This window comes from Oryzias latipes, chromosome 15 (assembly GCF_053564925.1).
Source record: "Oryzias latipes strain Hd-rR chromosome 15, Olatipes_Hd-rR_3.1".
Lineage (NCBI taxonomy): Eukaryota > Metazoa > Chordata > Actinopteri > Beloniformes > Adrianichthyidae > Oryzias > Oryzias latipes.
In genome coordinates this window covers 18,808,567-18,835,108 of record NC_136251.1, presented here as the reverse complement: position 1 = coordinate 18,835,108, position 26,542 = coordinate 18,808,567, and the positions used below count along the sequence as shown (strand labels likewise).

Here is a 26,542-nt window from a genome sequence, read left to right as displayed (position 1 = left end):
GTTGTTGAAGCGAACCCCAGGTAAATAAAAAGAGCGGGGAAGGGGAGCGGAGGGTGGCGGGGATGCGGGGATCCAGATGGTGCAACAGATGTGCTAGCAGCAGCAGCTCGGCTGCGCAGACAGACAGAGAGCTCAGAGCTGGATCTCCGCTCTGCTCCCTTCACCTTCCCTCTGCCCTCAGATCTCCTCCTCAACACATTTACCAGTCTCTCTTTCTGCTTTGTTTCTGAACGCGCCCCTGTGGTCAGACTTTTCCTTGGAGGGTGCAGGTTGTAGAAAAGTTCCAGGTTATCTTTGAGGTCAGTATGGAGACCAAGATTGTTTGTTTTATGCAATGACAGAGCAAACATGACTTCAATTAAACACTATTATAATTTCAGGCAATATCAATATTTCTGTTTAAAAACTCAAAAACTGTTTTTAAATGGTATTTCCCCTTCTTTTCACCTGTAATGCCTTTTTGATAAATCCTGTTCATACTGAGGTGCCTTCATTTCTGGATCTATGCAGATAATCAAATACATTTTTTGTCGGAAAAAGAGAATTGTGCTTAACAGGAAAAGACTTGGGAGTTAATTTAGGACTTGAGCACTTTAAAAACCTTTTTTTTACCTGTGGAACCTCACTTATGGATCTAAAAAATAAAATGTGTTCCCCTCTTTCTTGTTATTCTGTTTCTGTGGTGCAAAAACAGTACATGCATATTGTAAACAGCATAAACAGTTATTCATGAAAGAAAATTTGTTTTCTTAAGACTCGCCTTGAAATGGCAAAATGTGACTTGGGAGCTTTTTTAGATTTTTTGGTGTGCTAAAACTGACTCAGAAAACCCCTCTAAGAGATGTTTTTTTAGTTAGCAGTATTGAAGATTTTTGCTAAAATTACAAAATAATAAAAGCATTTCATTAGGATAGTGGCACCTGAGAGCTGCAACTCCAAAGTGTCGCTTCACAGAAACAGATTAAGAGGATTTTCATGCAGCAAGCTTACACAGATTTATCCATAAGAATCAAACAATAAGTGAGAATTTGTTATGTTAAATGTTGAAGAGAAACATAATTTTATCTAGGTTTAAAATATTTAACCAAACAAATTGAATCTTAGAAAAATGCTATATAAACTCCTCAAATTTCCTTCAAAACAACCAACTTGTGTTTTATTTTCAATCCAAAAACAGTTTTCAGTTGGGAATTAATGTAAGAATTAATCATTTAACTATCCAAAGCCTCACTTTTTTTTCTTTTAGCTGAAATCAATATTTGTATGAAAACAGTTTGAAAAAAATGAATTGATTTGGTATTTTGTAAGGGATTCCGAGTACTACTTAGAGCCAGATTGTAGAAACATTTTTTCGAACAAGAGAATACACCCTGAAGTAAATGGACTACAGCAGAAGACAACCTTTAAAAAATTCCTGTTAGTTGAAAACAGAAACCTGCTGTTTTTACACGATTAGGCAAACGTGAAAGGAAGAAAATCTGGTAAAAAGGTTACCAGCTCTTCTTTATTTTAAATGCTGCTGTAATATTTAGATGTGAGGGTCACTGAGAAAAGATATACTTACCTAGTTAGTAAAAACCAAGCTAAAAATGCATTTAAGGTCCCATTTAATGGCCTTTTTGTTCAGACTGATGTCCAGTTTGAACTTTACCTGGATCCTTTTACTATGTCTGCATGCTTTAGTACTTAATGCTGCTGCTGTAGACAGAGCCACTGACCTTTCTCGGAGCGCCGAGCCTCACTTTGCTGCAGCATCCCCATCAGCTCCGTCTCCCTTTTCTGCGCTGAAACGGATGCCGATGCCATTTCCTTTGCATGAGCCCGCTCAGCACTTTCTCTGTCCTGTCTGCAGAGAAGAGCCAAGACAGAAACAACAGTCAATGCAGGAAAAGATTAGGGAACTTAATTTGTAAAGTATTTGTAAGCCATTTGAGCAGAAATCGCCTGCTTGGATTGAGTCTTTGCATTCTGTGAGTGAATACAGCTGTATAAATAAAGGAGGTTGGAGTTGGTGTCAGGGTGAGTAGACCCGGGAAAACATCTGTTACCAATGACACTGCTGTGGCTTAGCAGGGTACATGACACTGACTTTCATCTGTAAACACAAACGGAAAATAATCCAGGGGGTGAGACAAGAGAAGCAGAGGAAAAGTGCAGAATAAGAATGCATACATGCATTGCGGTAAACTGGCTTCTGGGGGGAAAACGGATAAATCATTTATACATTTGCATGCACAGCAGCCACCAAGTTTTCCTCACAAGGACATCATCCTGCTTTTCATCAAGCAGCTGCGCTCATCTCCCACTGGTTTATTTTAGACCGATTCAAAGCCGGTCGTACACGTCTGCGGTCATCGCCGCCTTGGTCGGTTAGGTCACTGAAACCCTAGCTGAGCAGATTTCCAACCTCATTTCTCCTCATGCTGGTTTGCGAAACTGCAGGGGTAATTTTGTTACAAAATAATAAAAATGTTTGAAAAATAAACTTTCACAATCAGTTATTTTAAGGAAAAATAAATAGATTATAAATGCACAAGGGAGGGGCAAAAAACTTTTTGTAGGTCATTGATTCTGCAAGTAGTCCTACTTAGAAAGATGAGGTCTGTGATATTCATCATAAAAAAACAGGAAAATCACTTTGATTTTATTCGAATTTATTGTTATAATGCTGTCGAAAAAAAGCATTACGCTACCTCAAACAAGCAGGAATTCTGTTCCTCACAGACCTGTTTTTAAGATGTTCTTTCATCTTCCACATGTTACCTGTATCCATGGAAGTTGTCTGAAGAGGTCATCACAGCTCTTGAGAAGATCTGTGTGAAGGAATGGACCAAAATAGCAGCTACAGTGTTTCCAAATCTGGTGAAGACCTACAGGAAATGTTTGACCTCTGTCATTGACAACCAGGGTTACATTACAAAGTGCTCAAGTAAACTTTTGTTATTAATCAAATAGGTATTTTCCAGTTTCCCTAAAAGCATTACCATGTTATACAAAACAGATTTTTTTTTTACCAGATAGTCCAGGTTAGAAGTAGACAAAGAATAAGGGGAATAAAAAGAGTTTGAGGCTAGTGAGTCAACCCTTGACAGAAAAAAGCTGCCACTGACTGCTTGAAGTAAAAGATTAACAAAAAGGCTGGAAATTTACACGTTTTTAAGATTTTGTATTTTATAGTCCATCTGGAGTGGTTTAATTTTTAAAAGAAATGTGTTCCTTTTCATCCATTTGTCAGGTAGAATCCTAGCTGAGGTGTCATCATCTGTGAACAATAATACATCTTGTTCCTGCCTGAATTAAACTTTCACCGAATCTGAACACACCGAGACAACAGAGGAAGGAGAGAGGAGAAAAACTATAAAGACTTGACAAAAAAAATACGAACAAATAAACAGAACTCTTCCTGAAGTCCAAAGGCGCTAATGAAGAGAGAATTCTCCAGTTTAAGTGAAAACTTTTCTCCCCTACAGCGCTTGGCCTGCATCTCTAAAGTGACCGCGTCTGTCTGTTCCTTCGTGTGTGTGTGTTCTCCTGCTGTCCTGCTGTCTGGGGTGTGAAAGCGGGTGGCGGGTGTGCAGGGGACACAAGGAGCCTGTGTGTGTCTGTACTCATACGAGTGTGTGAGTGAGTGTATGAACCCCCGCTGGGCTTGAACAGCAGCCTGAGCCACCAAAGCGCACACCAGGGCTCAGCGGGAGATGGCGGGCAGGCAATGCCAGCCATTTGGTCCTGCAAGAGGTTCCAGGGGGCCGGGTATTTGTGCATGTCTGTGTGTGTGCGTTTGAGCGCAACCAGGACAGGGGGAGGAGGGGGGGGGGGGGGGGGGGGGGCGCTCACACCAGACCTGTTTACCCACCAATTAGCATCAGACAGTCCGCCAGAAAGTTCCAGCAGTCATCAATAGAGTGGTGATGAAGAGGAGGGTGACAAAAAGTGAAGACAGGAAAAGCAAAGAGAAGGAGAGCTGAACATTTGGCATCTGGCTGGTAATTTCCTAAACAAACATGCACAAGTGCAACCAAATAAGTTGAGAGAGGAGGACAAACATGGATGCGACTGATGGGGATGAAGTCCCAGTAAGGTGTAGCAAGTTCTGCTGCAGCCTAAATTGACATGAAAGCAAAGAGGTTCATTTCCTCTTATGACCAAACACATCTACCAGCAACAGAAAAGGCTGAGGCAAGACGGCTAATGAAAGATTCAAGACAGAGAATAGAGGAAGGATGTCAGAGGGATGCCAGGTCCTGCAGCATTAGGATGACGGCTGGAGCAGAGGTGAAATGTGTGGAGATGAAGCTCTATCACTCTCCTTGGGCTACAATCTGCTTCCCAGTTAATTGGTGATTGGGATTTAGGAAGCTTCCTGTGGCAGGAGCTCTTGTTTGGATGTAGGAGGCTGTTCAGGCTGCTCTTAGCTGGGCCTATTTGTGTATGCCTGGCCTGGTACTCTGTAGGACAGCTTGATAAGTATGGCAAGAGCTGCATGGGCCAGGGACCTAAGGTAGGATGGAATAGCTTTGGGGCTGCAGCCAGGTACAGTGGCTGCTGGGTAAGTGGGAGGTGGCAGAGGCGGTGGCTGGCTGGCTAGCTGGCTGGAGGGATCGGGAAGAAGATGGAGCCCAGTCCATACTGCCTGCTTAAGTGGGCACTATTCAAGCTGTTGCCTATTAGATGTGGGGTGCCAGGGCCTGACCAAGCGCAGAGTTTGCAGCACCCCGTGGTGCAGCCGACATCCCACGCCAGAACCACCAAATGCCGTGGTTTATCAGAGAACGAGCGCAAATTGGAGTCAGGCGGTTGACTTGGAGGAGTCAGAGTCGCCAACGCCAGACAACTCTGACCGCTGTTTAAACTTAAGTTAAAAAAATAAAAAACACACTTCAAAGAAACAAAACTCACATGAGAACACTGTGGGAGAAAGTTCCCATTTAAACTTCAAAAATACAGTGGAATCAGCACACGATGGGGGCCAAACTGAAGATAAAGAATTTCCCAAATCAGTGCAAGTACATATTTGCCTCTACACCGTGGCTTTGTTGTGTAATGACAAGTGTGAAGTAAACACACATATGAACAGACTGAACTGAACCTGCAGCACAAACATGTGAAAACAAGCTCCTGTTCGCAGCAAAGAGTGACTGACGGACGGCTGCAGATACTGAGAAGATATTAAAGGAGTGAGCAAACAAAAAACAAATAATTCAAGAAACTTTAGGATACATATTTAAGAATAAAAAGTGATTTTATGAAAACAAAATGAATCAAAGAACACAGATTTATGGATTTTCTCTCATCATTTTTAGCTAACCTGCTTCAGAAGTGAGTTGTGATAGTTTAAATTTAACCTTTGCATCAACAATCAGCAGAAGATTCAACTGTCAAACACAGATTTTTCCTGTTTCAAGGCTGAAGTCAAATGATTGTGTTTTACGAAAATAAATCCCATCTATCTGCTCTGAAACCGCGACAATCGTTCCTGTGGAAAGAGTCCAGAGGATCCACAGCCATCTATGATAGACTGCATCAATCAGTCTACATGAATATGGAACAGTCTAATGTTCCGGCCTTCAGAGATGTTCTCTGTGTGTAGGCCTCTCTATCCAGTTCTGCCAGCAGTAGAGGATAGCACAATGGGGAAAAAATAAAGTGACATATTGAACATTTGCTGTGCAGCGTATCTGTGATGCTGCACACAGAAACATCTGAGTTATTTTGTGTAGCAGACTGCACAGCTTCACACAGCGCTGTCACACACACCTCAATGTGTTTTAGCACATTTTTATTAAACCTCAGGGTTATGCAAGTCAGCCGCTTGCTCTCGTCTTCCTTCCGACACCTTTCCTCTGTCTCACCGTTTCACTTTACCAGACAAACACATCAAACATGGAAGGTGCCTGATGCGAGCCAGATTGCTTATTTAGTCCGCGCCCAGCCCTACCTATCTGTCTGCATCTTCATCCAGAGCATCCTCGTCTCTGGATCGAGCTATTTTTTTCCTCTGCAGCCTCCATCCTTCCCTCCCACCCCTTTTTCTCCAGTAACTAAACTGGCTGTGTCTCTCTCCATCTGCTGGTTCTTCCTTCAGTGGCCCTGCACCTGTTCACACCTCCTCTCCTGTTGGCCACCTCTCCCCCCTTCCCCTCTTCTTAACCCCCCCCCCTCTCCTCCTTTCTCTCCATCTCCCTCCCTCTTTGCTAAATGTGATGCTGCCAGGCGCGCTCCTGGCTCAGTTAGCCTCTCTGTCATTCAATCCATCTGTCGGCAAGTCAACTTTGTTTACAGCGGGCGGCCCAGGCCTCTTTTCTTCTTCAAGGAGCGCTAAAGCCCCCCCATCGACACCAAGGTCAGTGGTTAGCAAGGCACGCTTGGAAAAACACAAAACGGCAACTGTTTAAAAATGGAAAATGATGCGTCCTCACTTGCCAATGCAGACACGCAAAAGTTTAGGCTGAACTCTAGCTGGCGGGAAAGACTCTTTCCGTGCAGGCGTTTCCACGCCGACCGACACGACCCCTTCAGAAGCAAACATTTGCTGCTGCAGCACACAGTCCCCCAGAGAAAAATCCCAGCTCCACTTTGAAGTAATTAACTGCCGATTGTCCTCTGTCATCATCCATCCCCTCACCAAATAGAGGGAGAGAAGTTTGAAAACCTTAATTGGCAAAGAAGACTGATGGACTTTGCAATGCAAGAGCAGGCTGGCAGCACAGGCATCTGTGAGATTTGCAAAAATAAACACACAGCACACATACAATATGCTCCAATTCTGACCTATTGCAGAAACTCAGGAACCCTTGGTGGTGTCAACACAATAATTGATGTGGTTAACATATGCAGCAGTGATGGAGGTTCAAATTCATTTGAGAGAGAAGGTAAATGAGCCACTTAATCATTCCAGTCAGATTACACCACAATAACATTCACATCCATTACCTAACAGAAGCAAAAGCTGTGTGCAGAAACAACTAAGAATCTTGTTGTAAACTGAGCTCAACACCTTGTTTTCGCTAAAGTACTTGAAAGGTTTTTCCCCATTTACTTCAAATTAATAGTCACATTTTGCAAAGGAAAAGGAAACTACTTTGATTCTGGATTCTACAACATCACTTTAACTCTAAGTATACATTTTTTATTGATACTCTAGACATTTTTTTTACAAACTTATTGATCTCCTTATTGACAGGGGACCTTCAGCTCCCAGACTGACTTCACAACCGTCAGGTTTGTTCTGTTTTTTGAAAAGGAAAAGAAAGTGAATGGGGCACATGACCTTATTACATCACCTACAGTCCATCCTTCTTTTAAAATTCTGTGTTTTACTGCCGTGCCACCAGGTTGCAAAAAGATCTTTAGTGAGTCTAATAATCTTCAGATCAAGCAAAAGCAAACTGATAGCAGAAATAATCTTCTACTTTGCTTTGTGAGTAATGTAAGCTGTGACATATTCAACTTCATTTACGTCTCAGTGAATTGTTCTTGTATTGTAATGTAAATATAATGTTTTTAAAAATCTATTAACTATAAACCATTTTTACAGTTTGCTTTGCTTTAATTCACAGATTTTTGCTTTGCCCAAACTGTGGAAACAGCGTTTGATTCACTTTTCAGTTATTGATCTTCACAGAAAAAGCTTAATTTCGTCAAACTTGTATTTTGACTTATTCCAGAAACGGTAAATGAAGCTAAAATCAGTTCAAGGCCATTTTTCTTCTTTTCCCCTTCTTTCTCTTACAGTCTGTTCCAGATTATTTAAACTCATCTGCATGGGTTTTATTCATCTCCTCCCTTTTGTTTTTCTATATGACCACCTCCCAGCACAATCTGCTGATGGGGACCCTGGTTTATTACCCATAAAACTCAGTACGGCAAAGATGCACACAAAGACAGTCAAAGCTCTAAAGTCACAAAAAAGCAAAAGAAAAACAAAACCACGCAGAACCTCTTCATGGAGGATAAAAAAACGGGGGGAAAATGAAAAGCTAAAATGACAGATCAATCAGGTAAAAGAGCAACAATGTTTAAAGTGAGGAATGGGGGGTAAAGGAGAGGCAAAGAGGGCTTCTGTCATGTTGGATGAAAGCTGTGCCTAGTGGGCAGTGGGCACAGTACAGCCGCTGATGCTGCCACCCACACAGCAGGGGTGTGTGAAGGCTCGGTGCAGACCAGATGACACACACACACACACACACACACCCACACACACACACACAAACACATCCACTACATAACATATACATCGAGATCCCACAACAGTTAAGCCTCAAGCATTCAAGATAGTCTAAATTATAGTCTTAATAGATGGGAAATCGTTTGAAATCTGACTTTAGGAAGAGATTAGGTTTCCAGGTAACGAGGGAGTGGCAGATCGATGGCTGGTGCTCTCCCCTTCATTTTGTCCTGCAGCAGTAGTGTGTGTATGTAGGCCAGTGTCCCAGGGCACACTTGGCTGGGGTGGCAACAGTTGTAGCGGACAGATTTGCCTCCATCTTGCCTGAGGTGTCACAGTCAGCGATCTGTCTATTTTATCCATTCCCAGCCCCAAAGGATGGACAGATTACAGCTCGGCTCAAAAACTCCACCGCTTGCAGTGCACAACTATCCTCTGCTGAATGTTTGCTATCAGAACTTTAATTAGGACAATTAAGATTACATAAAATATAGTGCTATGGCAATGGAAAACAGAGAGTTTAGATAAGGCCAGATGATGTAGGGAGGAGGCTTCCTTTATGTCATTTAACACCTAAAGTGATAGGAAGAAACCAAACTGCTATCCCAACTTCGGCTGTAAAAATCAGTATTATTTAAAAAAAAACAAATCTTGGATAGGGCTGGAGATTATGAGGACAACTTAGTGATCAATAATGCAATGACAGTAGTTGCGATTCTGAAGGCAAAACAAAAACCAACTAAAAAATCCTTTCCACTTGACTGCAACAGTTTCATTTAAATAAAAATCATCATAACTTTGATCATATTCTAAATGACCCTCGTCTACAGCAGAGGCGGTCATTTAACATAAAAGGGCTCCAACTGATTGATCAAATGCAAAAAGGGCTCCATTTCTTTGATAAATACCGTATTTCCGGACTATAAGTCGCTGCGGAGTATAAGTCGCACCAGCCCAAAAATGCATTTTAAAGTAGAAGAAAACACAGATAAGTCGCACTGGACTATAAGTCGCATTTTGACGGGAAATTTATTTGACAAAATCTGAGACCAAGAACTAATAACTTGCACAACCTCATACGACACAATCATAGCAGACTGTTTATCTCATAATATCTCATAATATACACACAAGCCACTTTCACATATGTCACTTTAGAGCATATTTGCACTCATTCGGACATTCTGTTTTTATGTTTTTATATTTTATATCTATTTTCATATTGATATTCTTTCTTTGTTTGAGGTCGCGGGCGGTCGCCTAAGCATTTCACTGCACATTGTACGGTGTATGATTGTGTGTGTGACAAATAAAATTTGAATTTGAATTTGATTTGATTTGATAATTTCACAGTAATTCTTTCTCAAACCTATTTATTTATTCTTTTCATGAAGCATCATTGGCCAACTAACTAATACTCTGTTTTCATCCTGTATTTGTAGAAACAGTTGTCATTTTTATTGCATTTCTGAATCTATGAAATCATTGGAAAATAGAATGTTATGTTGTTAGCCTTCAAGATCTTACTGTAAAAAAAAGTTTGCTGATTCTCTGAGTCACTCAACATACTCTTAACACTTAACATACCTCATACATCAAATTGAGGAACGTCATCTCTGTTCCTCACAAATGAACATAACAGGAGGGTTAAAAATGTATTTATTTCAATTTATTTCAAATATAAGTCGCTGCGGAGTATAAGTCACACCCCTTGCAAAACTATGAAAAAAAGGGCGACTTATAGTCTGGAAAATACGGTACTTCAAGATTGTTTTAGCATGGATGTACACATTTATGGTAACCGTTTATCGCAATTCATGCTGTCCTTTGTCAATAATGTTACAATGACAATACGTTTGTGATTTCTTGTGCAGCCCTAATCTTTAAAAAGAAGATTTTTAGGCTAACAGAAAAACAGTGAAATAATGGAATACAGCATTCATTTTGCAGACATGTTTTTCTACACACCCTTTGCTTGACAGCTGTGCACTTTTGACCCTTTGGAAAATCCAGACTTACTCACTGTAAGTCACTCTGGTGTGTTCAGTCCTGGCCAACATGATGGAGCATTGGTGAGTAACTGCATTACATAATTGTGATCTCAACATTGACCATAACAGTTGGGTTGTTTTTTCTTTTCTTCTTTTGGTCAAAATAGAGCAGCTTTAGTCGTGGATCTTTGAATTTATTTTGACGCAGACAATAAACATTTGTTTTATACTAAACAAATGCCTGGAAATGTAAGAACAGACGGGAAGCAGCACTCTGGGATGGCCTCATACCGTCTGATGTAGCAAGAATACGCAACTGATCATGTGACACAAATCTTCAGTCCTTCACTACATCTACTTCATTCCAATCTGAAACCAACTGAATCTGTTTCTCAAAGCTTCATTCCATCACTCAGATGTTACGATGTTCTGTCTTTTCTTGAAAAACGGCGTCTGGTTTCTGCGACTACACCAAGGTGGCTCGAAACCTTTACATCATTTTTAAACCAACAAGTTCTGGAATGAGTTTTTTAAGCATTTAATGAAACAGAAACTTTACTTTTATTCACATTTTTAGCAAAACTTTAGAAATAAAATCCACCAACAAATGTGACATTTAAACCAGAACCTGCTATGACTCATTTCGATTGCAAGAACTCATTTAGGTCTGTTAAAGCTGTCAGGAACACTTTGTTTAAGATCTGGCAGTAAGATAAGCAAGGGGAAAACAAAATCTACTTAATTAGGTCTGATTAGGAGTCCCATCGCTGTTTGTTTGTGGTTTTACAAGTGATGCTGCAGGATTTTAACAAGCTAGCCTCCATCAGTGTCAGAAAGTAGCAACAGAAATGTTCTTGTTTAAGAAATCACATTTGAGGCTGAATTTTAAACTAAAACATGTCTTTTTTTTACCATCACGAGTCCCTAACATCTTACACTTTTAAAAGTCTAATAAGCAGTTTTCTTAAGAGTGAGCAAAAAGAAACCGAAGGAGCAAAAAGGAGGGAGGCGAGGAGGAAGGATGGATGGAAGAGGGCACTCCGACAGCGAGGAGAGAGGAACATGGCAAGGTCTCATCGCCGGGCCAACGGGCCCACCACTGTCAACATCATGGCACTCTGTAGTACAGTACACACACACACACACACACAAACACACACACACTCGGCTGGCTGACGGCCCTCCCAGCTGCCCTATCCGTAACTGTCTGATTAGTTGTGCTAAGCAGCCCCTCCCCTGCCAACCATGGTGCCATCTGCTACCCAACAACATGGCCGCAGACCAGACAAGCGCGCACAAACACACACACACACACACCCACACACACACTGAGCCCCATACCTGGCATTGCCCCTCTGCTGTCAGGGACATACACATCAAACTTCACAGACACAGGTGTAGCCCAAAGGTATCAACACACAACATTCCCACACACACTCATCTAACTGAACACACTTTACGTGTGTGCGAGTACACACAGTTGCAGCAGAGGCAGACCGTGTGTGTCCGTGACAGTGGTTAAACACTTTGAATGCCAGGTAGAAAAGCGCCGCCGTGTTCAGACGTGTGAGCGTTGGCTGGCAGAGCTCGGAGGTTCATTATGGCCCCCACCTCTCCTGAGCAACAGCAGCCCGTGTTGCGCCCTAGCCCTTTTATTCCGGGCCATGATTGGACAAGCGCCTCCTGCCGAGTTGGTTTGCAGCAGTTTTGTCGCGCCCAGATTTCACTCGCTGCTCAAAGCGAGCCTCTGGCGGGACGTGGCATCTGCTGCCTCACCTTCCTCATTTACACTTCTCCGCCTTCGCGCACACACACAGTTCTGTTCACCGCCTTCCCAGACCTTGCCATCACGAGTTACAACTGAGGTGCAGAGAGAGCAGCAGCAGCGTGACACGTTTAATGGAGTTCCAGGAACTTTGTGCGTGAGAGTCGCAGCGGTTGGTCCTAAGCTTTGTCTTCCTCGCTGCCTTCAAGCGTCCATCTGCCGAGTTCAGGGTCACAAAAAGGAGAGAGTGTCCCTAAAACCCCACACTTTATGACTGCTTGAGGCTCAAAATAGTTTCTTATCCTTAAACAAACAAGCTTCGAATTCCCTGTCACAATAGTTCTCCAACCAAGACCAGTGTAGTTTTTTTATTAAATAAATATTAAATATTGTCCCTAAAATGATAGATTTGTTCTTGGTTACATTTTAAAATAAGTCAGTCTCAATTTTTTGCCTGAAATCCCAACTCAGGACATTCTTTCTGTCATTTTTGTTGTAATACTACTCACTAAGAGAAAATTCAGATTCAACACACATCAGACGGCAATGACCACACCTTCAGATGTTCTCCGTTCTCACCAAGTCAAAATTATGCATCCCAGCAGTTCTGACTCCATCTCCGGTCTTTGGCAAACACCTTCATGAACATGGATGTCTGATTTTATGGGGCTAACAGAACTGGCGGAAGATCTTCCAACCCGGAGCAAGCACGCAGGTCTGAGCAAACTGCAGACAACACTTATCAACTCGCTCACTGCTATCTGGCACGAGCTGAAACCAAAGTTATGCCGGGCACTTTCCGCTGCAGCCTTCGGGATGTGTGAACACAACATGGAGATGGATGAGGCAGGCGAGGAGAAAGCGAAAAGTTAAAAAAGATGAAGCCAAACAAACAAAACAAACTTGGTAAAGCCCTCTGCCGGGCTGGGGCCGGGGTGACGCTGAGTGTGTGCGTGTGCGAGGGCCGGTGCGAACAGAGTGCCGGGGATTAGGACAGATCCCGGGCTGTCCAACTCACAGCTGGCTGATGATCCAATCCTGGAGCTCTGTACCGCACACCAGCCGCCGAGGGACCTCGGATGCATGCTTGCATCTGTGCGCCCGCAATTGCGTGTACAGATATGTGCTTTTGGCTGATGTGCACACGGAACTACAATGATAAAATTGTCCAAATAAATGCATCTGCTGGCAGATTTTACACGTACAGAGTGCGTTAATAAATAAGAAGGAAAGCAAAGCTGTTTGAAATCGAGCAAACGCCTGTTTTAAAGGAGAGCTGTGATCATTTAGGCCTCGTGTGGAGGACAGCATGAAAGTTGGGGGAAAATCAAAGAGCTGCCTTCCAAAGCAGGTCGTACCAAGGCCTTCCAGCTCTGTGCATCTCCCTTCAAGCTCTCCAGAAAACACAGACCAGCCCTTCAAAGCTGTGGAGGCTCACCCGTTCCTCTATAGTGATAAACAGAGGGCACGACAATAAAGGAAAACAGCTCTTCTAGTTTTCAAATGTTGCATCGAGAACAACAAAAATATGGGTAAAAAAATAAGAGCATTAAGTGTTTTGTGCTCTTTGCTTGACTTATGTCTTTTTTATACCTTTACTGAAGTTTCTGACACTTTTTAGAAAAAGGATTCAAAATCAACATGTTCATGCGAGAAGAGACAGCTAATGACCACAGCTAAAAATGAGAGAGCATGCAGCTGTGGACCAACACATGTACAGCCCTCTGTTTTACATGTAAGAGCAATAAAACCAGGAAAAATGAATTTTAATGGATATAAAGCCTTTGATATTGTAACAATCTTCCAGTTTAGCAGCTTCTCCAACAGAGGTCAAAGACATGGAGCAGTGCGATCAATGGGGATGTCATTCTCCACAGCTGGCTCTGGAACACACGTCTAAACCCAAAACCGCTCTGGCCTCATCTTTCAAACGGTCCAGCGTGCAGCCGGAGAGCTGGCTGTCTGACAAACAAACACTTAAACACAGATCAGAGCCAGACCAAGCAACGGACACAAACACACACACACTGCCAAGGGGACACAAAAGCAAACACACAGATTACACAAACTTGCATCCCGCAGTCTCCAGAGCCACAGGGCATCGCCGCCACATCTGTGCTCATCTCAAACACCTCGGCTGTGGGCAGCGGGGGTGAGAGTGAGCCCTGAGCGGCTGGCATGGACAGGCATGGCCTTGGCAGACAATGGTGTTTTTTTTTTTTTTTTTTTTTTTTGGGGGGGGGGGGGGGGGGGGGGGGGCAGTGGATGACAAGAAAGAGTCAAAAAAAAGAAAAGTAGAAGAAAGAATGTTGAAAAAATGAGAAGAAAATGCAAAGGGGCCGTTCCTGAGGTGGACACTTGAGGAGGAAATGAAAAGAAGCTGGAGGTTGAGAAATGATGGAGGATAAACATGTTGGAGAGTACAAGAAGAACATATGAAATAATGAAGGGGGGCCAGGAAAATATGAGACAGGGTGATGCAAAGACACAAACAAAGAGAAAGGACAGAGAGAGCCGGTAGTGCCCACTGTGAGGACGGGCGCAGGGCACTGGCAGGAGGTGCTGAGGCCAGGCTGTCCGATGACCATCAGCCGCACTGTTGTGTGTGTGTGTGTGTGTGTGTGTCTGTGTGTGTTCCACGCTCACAAACATACAGAAGAAAGGCCCAGGCGCCATTTTGGCTCTGCTGGAGCTGCTGCTGGGCCGGGCTCTGGCCTTGGTGGCACAGAACGGGCAGTGTGTTTGTGTGTGTTACCTTATGTTGTGGCATGCTTAACAGGATTAGAGGTGACCTAGTGCGGTCCAGTTGGTACCGGGACCTTCCCTCAGTGGCGCGGGGGGCTGTTCATGTGTGTGTGGCTTGTATAATAGGATTAGCCATTACCTGGTGCGGTACAGTTGGTGTGTGGGTCTGAACTGGACTGGACTGAGCTGGGCAGGAGCTGGGCAGAGGGGAGCGCTGTGTGCATGTGTGTGTGCACGTGTGCATGAATGTGTGTGTGAGTGTGGTGGCATGTATAATAAGATTAGGTACTACCTGGTGAGGTGCAGTTGGCGCTGGGCATTTGCCAGCTGTTCTGCTAGGCTCAGGGCTTCGGCCTGCCATTGGCCCCCATCCTTTTGGACCACCTCCAGATGCTGGCGACAGCCAACCAGCTCTGAGTTCAGCCTTTCCACTTCCTGCCCCGCAGGTACGGAAGAACAGATGACAGCGGAGGAGGAAAAAAAAAAAACTTTCAGAACTCACGTTATGCTCTCAAACACAAATTTAAAAACATTTACACTTTTGTATGTAATGACTAAAGAGGACAGGAAACATTACCAGTCTAATTGGACCATTCTTTTCTATGAAATGTTTATAACATTTTAAAAAATATGCATATCCATTTTAAACATGTCTAAAAAATATTATGAGCCTAAAAATTGATTAATACAAATTTAAATAGTCGTCCCTTAGAAAATTAAATATTAAATTAAATTTTCAAATATTTTACTATAAAGTTTTTCAAGCAATAAGAACACCCATGTGAAATTTTGATTCAAGAATTTTACATTTTTGGGTTAAAAGGCAAATATTTTTTCATCTTCAATCACAATGTAAAAAAAAAAATGTTGCTATAAATAAAAGTGTATGTGAAATGCTTTTTACTTTTTAAAAATGTATTCCTTAGAAATGATTAAACATTGTATTACATGTTTGACATTTTCAAATATACTTTTTTATGTTTCATAGAATCTGCTCCTTATTAGAAATAAAATGGGGTCATATAATTGGTGGTTTTGTAGTTTTATTTAACAAAAAAATTATATATTATATTTTTGGAAAACTCTACACAAGCCAAGCAGACATAAAGTACCAGAGCAGCTTTTTCCATCTGTTGGCTGGTTTTGGCGTTGAGTTGTCTGAGCTCTCTCTCTGCCTCCTCTTTCTTCAGGATGGCCTGACTGAGTTGATGACGAAGATCCACGCAAACCTGAAGATGACATTAAAAACAATGAATTGAGTGCTTTGCTTCAGCATTCTCTGACTACTTACCTATATTATTAGTCTGAATATGCTTTTACTGACCAGAAACCCAAACATTAAAAGAGTAATACTCAAGGTGACGTCTCCATTGCTAAAGTGAGGTGTAAAAAAACGACTTTATCTGAACATGGTGGCTTCAATTAAAGATGCTTCATTCATATTCACTCATTTATGCAATAATCAAACACATCCAGACATGTTCTTGTCTGTGTTTGAAATGTGTAATAACTGAAACTAAGTTCAGCAGAAATGAGTTAGGAATTGATGAAAGACCAAAAGGAAAACTGGTTACCTGCTGCCACCCAGTGGCATTAGAAAAGCATTACAAGTAGATAGAAGTGATCATTTGTGCTCTGTTGAAAATGGTGTTTTCAGTGGTTTTAACTTGTTCTTGTGGGATTTTTCTCATGATGGAGGACATATATAGAGAAAATTAAGCAATTAAGCTGAATGTTTCTTTATGCAAAACCACAAGCAGATGATAAAATGCAGTTTTAAAAAAACTTTGTAGGTATGACTTAGAACAGGGGTTAGTAACGTTTATGACATGAAGTCCCAATTGGAAATTTTCTCCCTAACAACTGTGTCATCACCAACTATAATGTGAACTCTAACACAAAGAAATACAAAAACATTGCCAATATAGTTGAAAGTGTATGTATTACACAAACAACAGGACAAATAGCTTTTTGTAACATATTTTGGCATTAACTCCAAAAAGTGCTTTAATAACAATATTGCACAAGGAAAAAAGGTCAAAGTTGAAATAGTGTTGCAACTGAGTTTGTTTGAATCCATAAGTACTGCATTTGTGGTTTGTCACACCTACAGTAAAAGGATCTGATATGTCAAAACAGAACATCATCTATAAACATCATCTAGAAAAATTATGTGTTGCCCTTCTATAGTTTTTTTTAAAGTTATAAAACACCATTCAGATTTCTGTACCATGCTTCAACAAAAAGAAATTAACAACAGATGATTTACCTACTTACCTTTGTATTTTCTTGTTCCTGATTGGTAAGTTTGCTGAGAACCCCGTCCAGCTCTGCAGACAGTGAAGCCCTGTCTCTGTGTGCTCTCTCCAATTGTCCTTCCAACTCTGCGACACGTTGAGAGAGGCTGGAGATCTGTCAAAAGAAGATGGACCTCAGAGGAAACCATGCTAAAGTAGCTTCTTGGAGCCTCAAGTGAGGTTACAGGGAGTGGCAGGTGATTTATAATGAATGCCACCTCCATGGTGGAATCTGGTGGACAATCTAGGATATTATAACTACATATTTGAGTTTTCCATCTTGGAAAAGGACTCACTGTGCGTGTCAGCTCTTCTTTTTGAGTGCGGGCCTGAACTCGGCCTTCCTCTCTGGCTGCAGCCAACCTCTGCTGTAACGCATGGGCTTCTCTGGTCAGCTGTTCCCGGTGCCGAGCAAGTTCCCTAGTTAGCTGCTCACACTGCACCTCAACCTGCACGATTCCCCAACAACAGGAGGAAACCATCTTAGCTTCAACTTAAAGTAATCTTTCAAAATAAATGACCCCCAAATCCATGAAAGCCTGTCTGTTTTCTCTGACCTTAGCTTTATGCAGATTAGCTTCTTCTGCCATCTCAATGGCCTGTTTGACCTGGAGGCAGGCTGTCCACTCTCTCTGCTGCGCCTCTTGTTGACTTGATCGCAAAGCACACATAGCTGCCAGCAATTCATCACGTTCCCTGTAGAAAGCAAGACTGCATTGAAAACTGCAGAGAGGCTAAACCAATTGTGAGTGTTTTTGTCATCACGCACTTTGTGAGCCTGTCTACGGCCTGGGCGTGCAGATTTGTGTGGGTCTCAGCCAGCACGGCCTCATGCTGTGCACAGTTCAGACACAGTCCGGCCACGCGGGGAGCTCCATCAGTCTTCAGCACCTCTGCAGCCTGCTTTTCCTTGTGTCTTAGACGAACCTTCACCTCCTCACACTCCTTCTGACTCACTGACAAATCTTTCCTGTTTGCAGAAGCAACATTTATGATAAAGGTAGTCAGAGATGAGGAAAAATGATGATCCCTGTTAGGCTTTGAAGTACTGACCTGAGAGAAAGAACCTGACATTCCAAGCTCTCAATCTGGGCCTGGTAGATCAGTTTCAGCTGTTTCTAAGGAACACAAAGGCCTGATTGTAACTTTAAAAACACTAGAAAGAAGTGAATGGAACTACAAAAAATTAACCGAATGACGTCAACTTCACAACAAGATAAAGCTGTTGACTCAATTGTTGGGGTTCCTCTAAAAGAAAAAGAAAAAACTCACAATGATCACTGCAATAACCTGAAGCTTAAAAAATAAAAGTGACTGAAAATCAAGAAATCAAAAACTGCCTTTGAACATTTGCTGAACGGAATCAAAACAAAAGATAGAGACACTATAAATGAATCTGTGTCCTGTGATCCAACTACTCAAATGTCATACAATCAGTCAATCTAAAAGATGAGAGTATTCTCTGTATTGGGCTCTATGGTAAACTACCTGCGTTTGTTTCATATTTTAGCGTCTTTGAAAAAGTGAGTTAGTTGGAAAAGCTCATCGTTTTTTTCTTCACAAATGAAAAAAGGAAAGGGGGAGGAATCTGTCTACTCCATAACACGTTTTTTAGTTTGTATTCATGTATTTTATTTTAAATGTGAAGAGAAAAACTGAAATAAACTCTTAGTGTCCCCTGTGTTCCAGAAAAACAAAAAGTCTGCAAATGACTATTTTTAATCATTAAATTTTAGGTTCCATACCGGATATGGACTGGAGACCTTCCATTAACCATATTTAAAAAAACAGAAGAGAAGAGCTGAGTCCTGCTCACCATCTCATTCCTCCATGTGTTGCTCTCCAGCCTCTGCAGCACACGCTGCTCTGCAACAGAGCTGTGCTCAGTCACCTGAGGAAGATCATGTGTTCTTTGAAAATCCTTAACATTTCCATTTACCTCTGAAATTCATTTGACAAATAAAACAGAACAGAAATGGGTAGAGTTAAACAAATGTGCTAAAATACAGGTTTTGGTTTTATACTTAATCAAACACAGCACCTGGTAAAAAAAAAAGTAAATTACTGGGAAACTACATGTTTAACAAAACAGACCAAAAAAACTGAATATGCATTGTGATATTTTTTAAAATAAGCTGAAGTGAATTTACTTTTCAAATGAATGCCTATTGGTGACCTGCATCACATCTGTGTGCAGTGATGAAAGTCAGGTAAGGAAAAAATCCCTGAACTTTTCTTTGAGCGATATGGCGGGCACAGAGCGAAATTTTGGAAAAATACGTGGTCTTAGATGCATTCTGGTGCATTCTGGCAGCTAGTTATTCACTTCTTTATCAAGAAACTAAGACTAATTGGAGCATCATGATTTGTCATTCAAACCCCTAGTTTGACTCTCCATTAAGGACTTGCTGGTCCTAAAAAAGAATTTGGAAAATTGCTCAAAGTAACACAATCCTACAATCTACGCTTTTCCTTAAAGCTGCAAAACATACAATTGCTAAAATATAGTAACATCAAAGCCCCAAATGGCAAAAAGAACACCAGTAACTATGATATTCTATGAAAATACCTCAGTTATTTATACATTATTTCTGCTTTAGAAATGACTGATGTACAACATCCACTTGCACTGTTTTCTCAAACTATAATTACATCAAAATATGGGATCTGCTTTAAACTATAATTCTATAACATAATACATCAATTCTTTAACACCAATACTAAGTAATCTGGGAAATATCAAAACAAACATACAAACTAAACTAAACATTGTAAACATTATTTTTTAAGGGAGTGCGGGTCCAAACCATCAAATACTTATAATTAATGTCAACTATACTGAACTAAATCATGGTAATTAGGAAATACTAATAAATTAGATAAAGAAATGTATTCAAAATAAAAACTGAAACTCAAAACTAAAATTGAAATTATTTCAAAATGTGGTTTTGAGATTATTTTACACAAAAAAGTATTTGACCTACACTACCTTAAAAATCTTTTTTTTCCAGCCAAGACCACTTCAATTTGTTTTTTATCGTCTTCTCACAACTGAGGTCGTGACCACGCTCAATAATGACGATGCCTGCCATTATTTTAACACAAATTTGATGGCAAACTCTTCAGATGTGTTTGTGAAAGTTTAGCGTGGGTCCGCCAGTTTTGGTCTCTAGGGAAGCAAGTCACGCTGACCACGTGGTGCAGACAGAGCCAATCAGACCCGTCGACGCATCCGAAAGCAACTAAAACGTCCCGTCATTGGTCAATTAGGCCGGGAAGACGAGATATGGCCACGACCATAGAGGAAGCGATCTGCGGAGAAATATAGAAAATAAAGCTAAAATTAGCTGATTTCAGACCATTTTTTAATCCGGAAAGCGATTTGTCCGTAGAGATCAGGTCTTTATTTCCCGGAAAGTACGTTCGGTTTGCTCAAAAACCCGGATTTCCGGGAATTCCCGGAAGACTTTCATCACTGTGTGTGGCAAACGAGATATTATTTTATGGGTAAAATAAATAGTTAAAAGAATGTTATGAAACAACTATAACATTGGGTTGCTGTAAAGGGTTTTGGGTGTACCTCTGCAGTTTCCTCTGAAGTAGCAGAACCAAATGCATTCATTTAATATTCATATGCTGAGATGCTTTTTGGCTGGATATTATATTAAGAATGAACGGAAGCAATACCAATGCTCTTTCAGATTACCGTAGAGTTTTGACTTGTTGGTTCGACACATTCCTCCCTACTTTTGGACTTGAGCTTGGACTGCAGCTTCTCGTTTTCCACCACCACCACTCTGACCCGCTGTTTCATTCCCTGAAGCTCCTCCTGCACACAAACAACCATCAATGGTCACAGGGAGCTCTCACAAACGACCAAAGAGTAAAACGTATTTGTTAAAAAATAAACCTTGCAGAATTTGATCTCAGCTTCCAGATGCTGAATGTATTGTGATTGGTTTTGGACCGTGGGAACTAAATCCTGAGAAGAGGGCAAACTGGAATCCTGCTGTAATCTCTAAAGGATGAGGACAACAAAACAGGACAAGAAAACCATATGAAATGACAAATATTCATCATGAATTGCATGATGTCAGATGATTACATAATATATTTGTTAAAGCTGCATGTTTTACCTTTGCTGGAGACTTTTTCCCTGAAGGTAGAGGAGGTGGAGGGATTTCTTTGCCCTGCTTCAACAGAAGACTCTTCAGCTGGTTAACTAAACACCCGAAAGGAGCAGAAAACAAAAATCATGCAGACGTAAACCAGAAAAAACATTGATTTTTTTGTTTTATTCAAGTTTAATTATGAACCAGTGAATTCTTAAGACTAGGATTATAACTACAAATAGTTTTTATCTTACCGGTATATTACTGACCATGTATAGCTTCCTTCAAGGAAAACATTTCATTTAAATGAGAAATTTTCTCTTCATGATTTTTGGTGTATGTTTCTACTTTTTATTTGGCAAGCTTATAAAATCAGAAGGGAATAAAAAGCATTGATAAGGTAACAAGCTTATAATGTCACCCAATCTAAAAGATTCTGCAAAACTCTAAAATATTGAAAATAATGCTCAAAATCCTTTTTGTTCAATTCAAATTCAACAAGTACCTATTGAACTTATTCTTGCGTAACCCTTGTGTTATTCTAGGCACTTTAACATTGGGAGTTGGGTCATCTAGACCCACAAGACGGTGCAATAAACCATTTTTCTTCAATGATTTGTGATCTTCACTGGTGTCTATGGATTACATGTAGAGATGTAGAGCTGTGACGGTGTGGGATTTTTGATCACCACGGTGATGAACCAGCAGGAGCAGGGGACGCGGTGTCGCGGTGAACCACAGCCCCCCCCCCCCCCCCCCCCCCCCCCCCCAAAAAAAACACAAAATCCCCCAGCGGCCACGTTGGAAATAAATACAATTACAACGCAGTAATTGTAATTAGCTATATAGGTGTTGTAGAATGAATGTGTGTATGTGTGAGCGTGCTCTGTGTGTAGGAGGAAGGAGCGCACGAGTGTGTTGGGGGTGCGTGTTGATTCTTCTGCAGTGGACCGCTCTCGAGCTGCAAGCGAGGCTTCACCTGTGCTCTTTGGTACAGACATCTTCTCTGAATATTATTTATTGCCCAGTAATAAACAGACTGCAGACACTTTGTCACCTTTCCGGTAGCCGTGAAGCCTGACACCCATGAAGAACACGGGGCAGGAGGCTTCTGAAACCGCACAAGTGTGTGTGTGAGAAGAGGGAGCCGTGTGCGGCTCAAAGAGGGAGTGAGAGGAGCGGTGCAGGGAGTGAAGGACAACACTAATAAAAGGTTTTCCCCAGAAACCCTTGCAGTTTGAACACAGGACTAGCAGAAAAAGTAAATTATCAGCAAAGATGAATGTGTTTAATATGTTTATTATAGTTCCAATCACGCACCATATGCAGAACTTTAAAGAAAAAAAAAAAGTGCGATGATGCGGTTATCGTCACACCCCTAATTACATGAAATCCTCTTCACATTTATCCACCTTTGTCATGGTAGGGATAACACGTCAATGTAAGGATCGGGTCATCTGGACCCCATAGGATAGCACAATTAAACTGTTGCTCTTGCTTTTTTAATTTTTTACATGTTTTATGTTCTCCAGTCAAGACAACTGACATTGTCACCTGCTTCACTCTGAGTCTTTTGACTTCTTGCAGCCATGCCATCTTCCTCTGCCATCATCATCATCTCGTGGCGACCATCCCTGCGTCCAACATCCTCGCCTTCATGGCTGAGCTGCTCCAGAGTGCTGCTCAACTCTTGGATGCTGTGGTTGGCCCATTCTGCAGAACACACACACACACACACATAACATACTCTATCATCCCCTTTTTCATAAAAATGAACTGTTGTGTTTGTGGACAGTATTTTAACTTGCACATTAAAGCAGAGTCAAAAGTAAGACTGTCATTTAAAACCTCAAGAAAAAGATGTTAAAAAAAATACATTGTCTTTAAATAGTTTTTTTGCACACTAAAGTCAAACTAAAAAGAACAACTAAAAAAATTAAACAGATTTGATTCATATTAGCAAACAAAACACACAACTTGAACATCAATTCTTGAGTGTTTCATGTTTTGCTGTCATCCATTTAGAGTCCACCTCTTCTACTTCATCAATTTATTAAGAAAATGTTACTTTTGACCTCCCAACTGAACCTCTAAAGATTTAAACATTAAAGGGTACCTTAGAAATGTATCACTTAAGCATTAAATACTTTTTAAAGTATACTTATTAAAAAATAAGAAATAAAGAAAAAAAGCAGCTTAGTTTTGGAACTTAGAAAATATTGGTGTAGTTGAGATCAACATAATTCTGATACACTTACATATTTGGGATTTAACTAGTATCACAGGCCTTAACATTAATATTAATCATATGAAATAATTGATAGATTGATTTATCTTAATTTATTTAAGTACTTATACTAGGAAACATATTTCAATTAATGTCTAGTAGCTACAGACAGCTATCAACTTTTTATTCTATATAATTTAGCTCGAAATCGAAGCTCATAATTTTAATATCAAAATTAGCTAAAGCCAAGGAAACGTAGCTACCGCTGCTAAATGATCAAGAATTGTTCTCATCTCACTCCTGCGTCAAACCATAATGGCCTTCTCTGGGTTTCTGCAGCGAAAGGCTACTTTAACAGCCTGGTGGACCATTTACGTACGTCTTAGCTCCTTTGAGCCCAACAGCTCGACCTCCTCTTCGTCTGAGTCAAACGCTTTCATTGAAGTCGTTGAATCGAACAGTTTTGAACTGAACATCTCAGGGCAACACACGCACGTAGAAGAATGGCGTCGTGACGTCATGACGTTTCTCTCAGCGGTAGAAAGAAGTGTTCGAATTGTCATACCAGCTTACCCCACCGGATACCTTTTGTTTAGCCTAAATCTAGCTTTGTTTAAACATTTTGTATTATATTTATATATAATATTTTAAACCATAATAATTTTCTTTTAATTTATCTATAAATTGTATTTAATTTAGGTGGGTGGAAGTTAAAACCGCCCCTTCAGGGAATAGTCTGAAGACTTAACAAGGAGACGCCTGCCTTCCACTTCCGTAAACACAAACGATCGTGGGAGTTGAAGTTTATTGCCAGTTTGAAAAGTTTATTGGAAATATCTCTGAGATTTTTGCAGGTATTGTGACTTTTTGATTCCAATGTTGTACTTTTTGGATATCGCTTAGAGATAACTTATTTAGGAGAAAACTTGTTGAATATAACAGGACCTGCTTACAGTCTACACCAGGTGTCTGCAACCTGTGGCTCCAGATCCACATTTGACTCTAAGAAAATGCCAATGTAATCAATTAATAATGGAATTGTAGTTTTGGTTACATTTGTTTTAGCTAATTTAGTTTTGTCATTTGTGTTTCAATTTTTAACGTCAGATAAGTGTGCAAAACTGTGTTAGAAGGTTTCAAGTGGTTTATAGTTGTCACAAACCTAAATCATATCTTCTTCTCTATTGCTCCACAGTAATGGCTGCTGAGAGGCGAAGTTCTTAAAGTATATAATTTCATTAACATGCATAGATTAAAAAAACATGGAATCTTCACTGTTTTCATGTTTGTTAGTAAAAAGAAAAAACGAATGAAAGAACACAAAAGTCATAATGATAGCCGAGGCTGTGTTTAACTTTCTTGCATTTTTTATTCAGGTAAAATATACTGCAGCGGCGGGATCTTATCTGACACGTGGTGGGTTTTATATCGAAAGAAACTTCCATGATCTGCTGTCAAAAGAAAAAGATTTGAGAACTGTATACAAAGAAAAATATAACACTGTTATAGCCGCACAAATGAATGGCTTAATGGCAGTCTGTTTTTCTTAAGGGTTAAGTGGGTCTTTGCAGCTCTCGCTGGGTTTTGATCACTAAGAAACTGGACCAAATAGCTTTTTTGGTATTAAAGTTTGCAGACCCCTGGTCTAATACACTACAAACTCAAATTTTACTAGCAGCATTTGTAAAATACTGTTTTGGAACTAGTGGGGTAATAGTAAATTAAGCACATAGAGGTTAAATCCTTCAGCTAGTTTGGATGTGGTCTTGTGTTCATGTGATCCTTTTTCAGTTTAAAGTGGGACTGGTTGATGATGGGGGCAGAAGCTCATGTTTGCTGCTGCAGCTTACAAAAGCAGACAAAAGTAACCATGGATACATCCTCCTGCTATTGCACAATATGAGATAACTTCCTTTCAAATGAGCCACGGCTGTTTTTTTTTATTTTTAGAGACATTTCACTTCTCAAAAGGAAAAGTAGTGCGTCAGAGTTTGGTGGATTCATTCATAAATAGTCTTTGTGCTGTAGTTAAGGTTTGACATTTTTATTTGTGGCTGATGAGTTTAGTTCGTGGGAATTAGAAGGCAGACTCGCTGTGTATATTTGTATATAAAGGCTGCACAGGAACCGTGCAGCCTTTATGCTGAAAGATTCCAATAAAAGCTGAATACTTTTCATGCATAACTGTGATTACATCCAGGTTCTTTTATATTATCAGAGGGATTTTTTTTCTTTTAACAATGTAATTTTTCTCCTTGATTTTTTTTAAAAGCCAAACAAAATAGGTCATTCTAATAAAGTCTTTACTTGAGATGACTTTTGATAAACATTGACTTGACATTAACTATTTGTTTGGAATTTTTAAGTCCGTTTTAACAACAAATAATCAGCAACTTTTCATTTTTAAATATCCTTTTAAAGTAAAAATGTAACGGTTTTAGTAAATAACCAACAAAGAATCATGAATGACTTAAATATAGATCGATTCATCATTTAATGTAAGTAAAAAACAAATATTTTTAAGTCTTTGCCCTTCAGAAATCCTAATATGGATTTTAAGGACCTCATTCTGTATTCAATGAACTTTCTCTTATAAAAAATATATCCAAATGCTATTATATTTTCTTGGTTGAAAAATGTACAGTTTGTGCTTAGTTTTTTCTCACCCAGCAAAGAAACACAAATGAAGCACGTTTTCTGATTTTGAGTATTTGCATGCTTGGGTATTTCCAGGAAACCACACCGCTGAGCATGTCAAGCCCACGCAAAACCCCACTGTCCCCACGCTTACTAAATGTCACCCTGTCCCCCTGTTATGGCCCGTTCAGCCAATTTACCCATTCTTAAACTGCCACAACCCCCCCTCCCACTGAAACCTCTACCCCTCCCACGTGCGCTTTACTTATATATATCTATATATATATATATAGATATATATATCATTTTTTTATGTGAGGGTGGGGGCCCTGACACCATTGCCCCAACTTTAACCTGGAAACAACTGAATGAATGTACTACTAAGAAAAACATGCATCACTTGAACTTTTCAATGTGGAAATCTGTGAAGTTGACAAGAGAGAAGCGGAGGAAGACTAAAGCAGTAACCCGGTTAAGCCTTCTAGTAAATGGAGCACTCTGCATTGTAAACAGAGGCCTAGATGATGTTATCTGATAGCACCCACAGCCCAGTGCATATCGACAATAATAAAAATATTAAAATAAATTACAAAAAGACAGA

At 40.5% G+C, this 26,542-nt stretch overlaps 1 protein-coding gene across 2 annotated transcripts in view; it reads right to left on the bottom strand.

The window, feature by feature from the left end:
* Positions 1–23,842, bottom strand: part of sdccag8 (SHH signaling and ciliogenesis regulator sdccag8) — a 41,101-nt gene extending 17,259 nt beyond the window's left edge. The window contains exons 1-15 of one of the 2 annotated variants that reach the window (XM_078932452.1): positions 23,684–23,842; positions 22,680–22,790; positions 22,632–22,649; positions 21,102–21,187; positions 20,876–20,983; positions 20,672–20,794; positions 18,782–18,856; positions 18,019–18,083; positions 17,735–17,935; positions 17,523–17,661; positions 17,262–17,414; positions 16,946–17,080; positions 15,781–15,897; positions 14,961–15,103; positions 1,719–1,846 (exon numbers count right to left, since the gene is read on the bottom strand). In XM_078932452.1, coding sequence (XP_078788578.1) covers positions 1,719–1,846; positions 14,961–15,103; positions 15,781–15,897; positions 16,946–17,080; positions 17,262–17,414; positions 17,523–17,661; positions 17,735–17,935; positions 18,019–18,083; positions 18,782–18,856; positions 20,672–20,794; positions 20,876–20,983; positions 21,102–21,187; positions 22,632–22,649; positions 22,680–22,790; positions 23,684–23,825 — 1,744 coding nt within the window. In that variant the 5' untranslated portion in view covers positions 23,826–23,842. Of the gene's footprint in view, positions 1–1,718; positions 1,847–14,960; positions 15,104–15,780; positions 15,898–16,945; positions 17,081–17,261; positions 17,415–17,522; positions 17,662–17,734; positions 17,936–18,018; positions 18,084–18,781; positions 18,857–20,671; positions 20,795–20,875; positions 20,984–21,101; positions 21,188–22,631; positions 22,791–23,683 lie in introns of both variants that reach the window. The other variant, XM_023963790.2, reaches the window with a different exon arrangement.
* Positions 23,843–26,542: the final 2,700 nt, after the last annotated feature.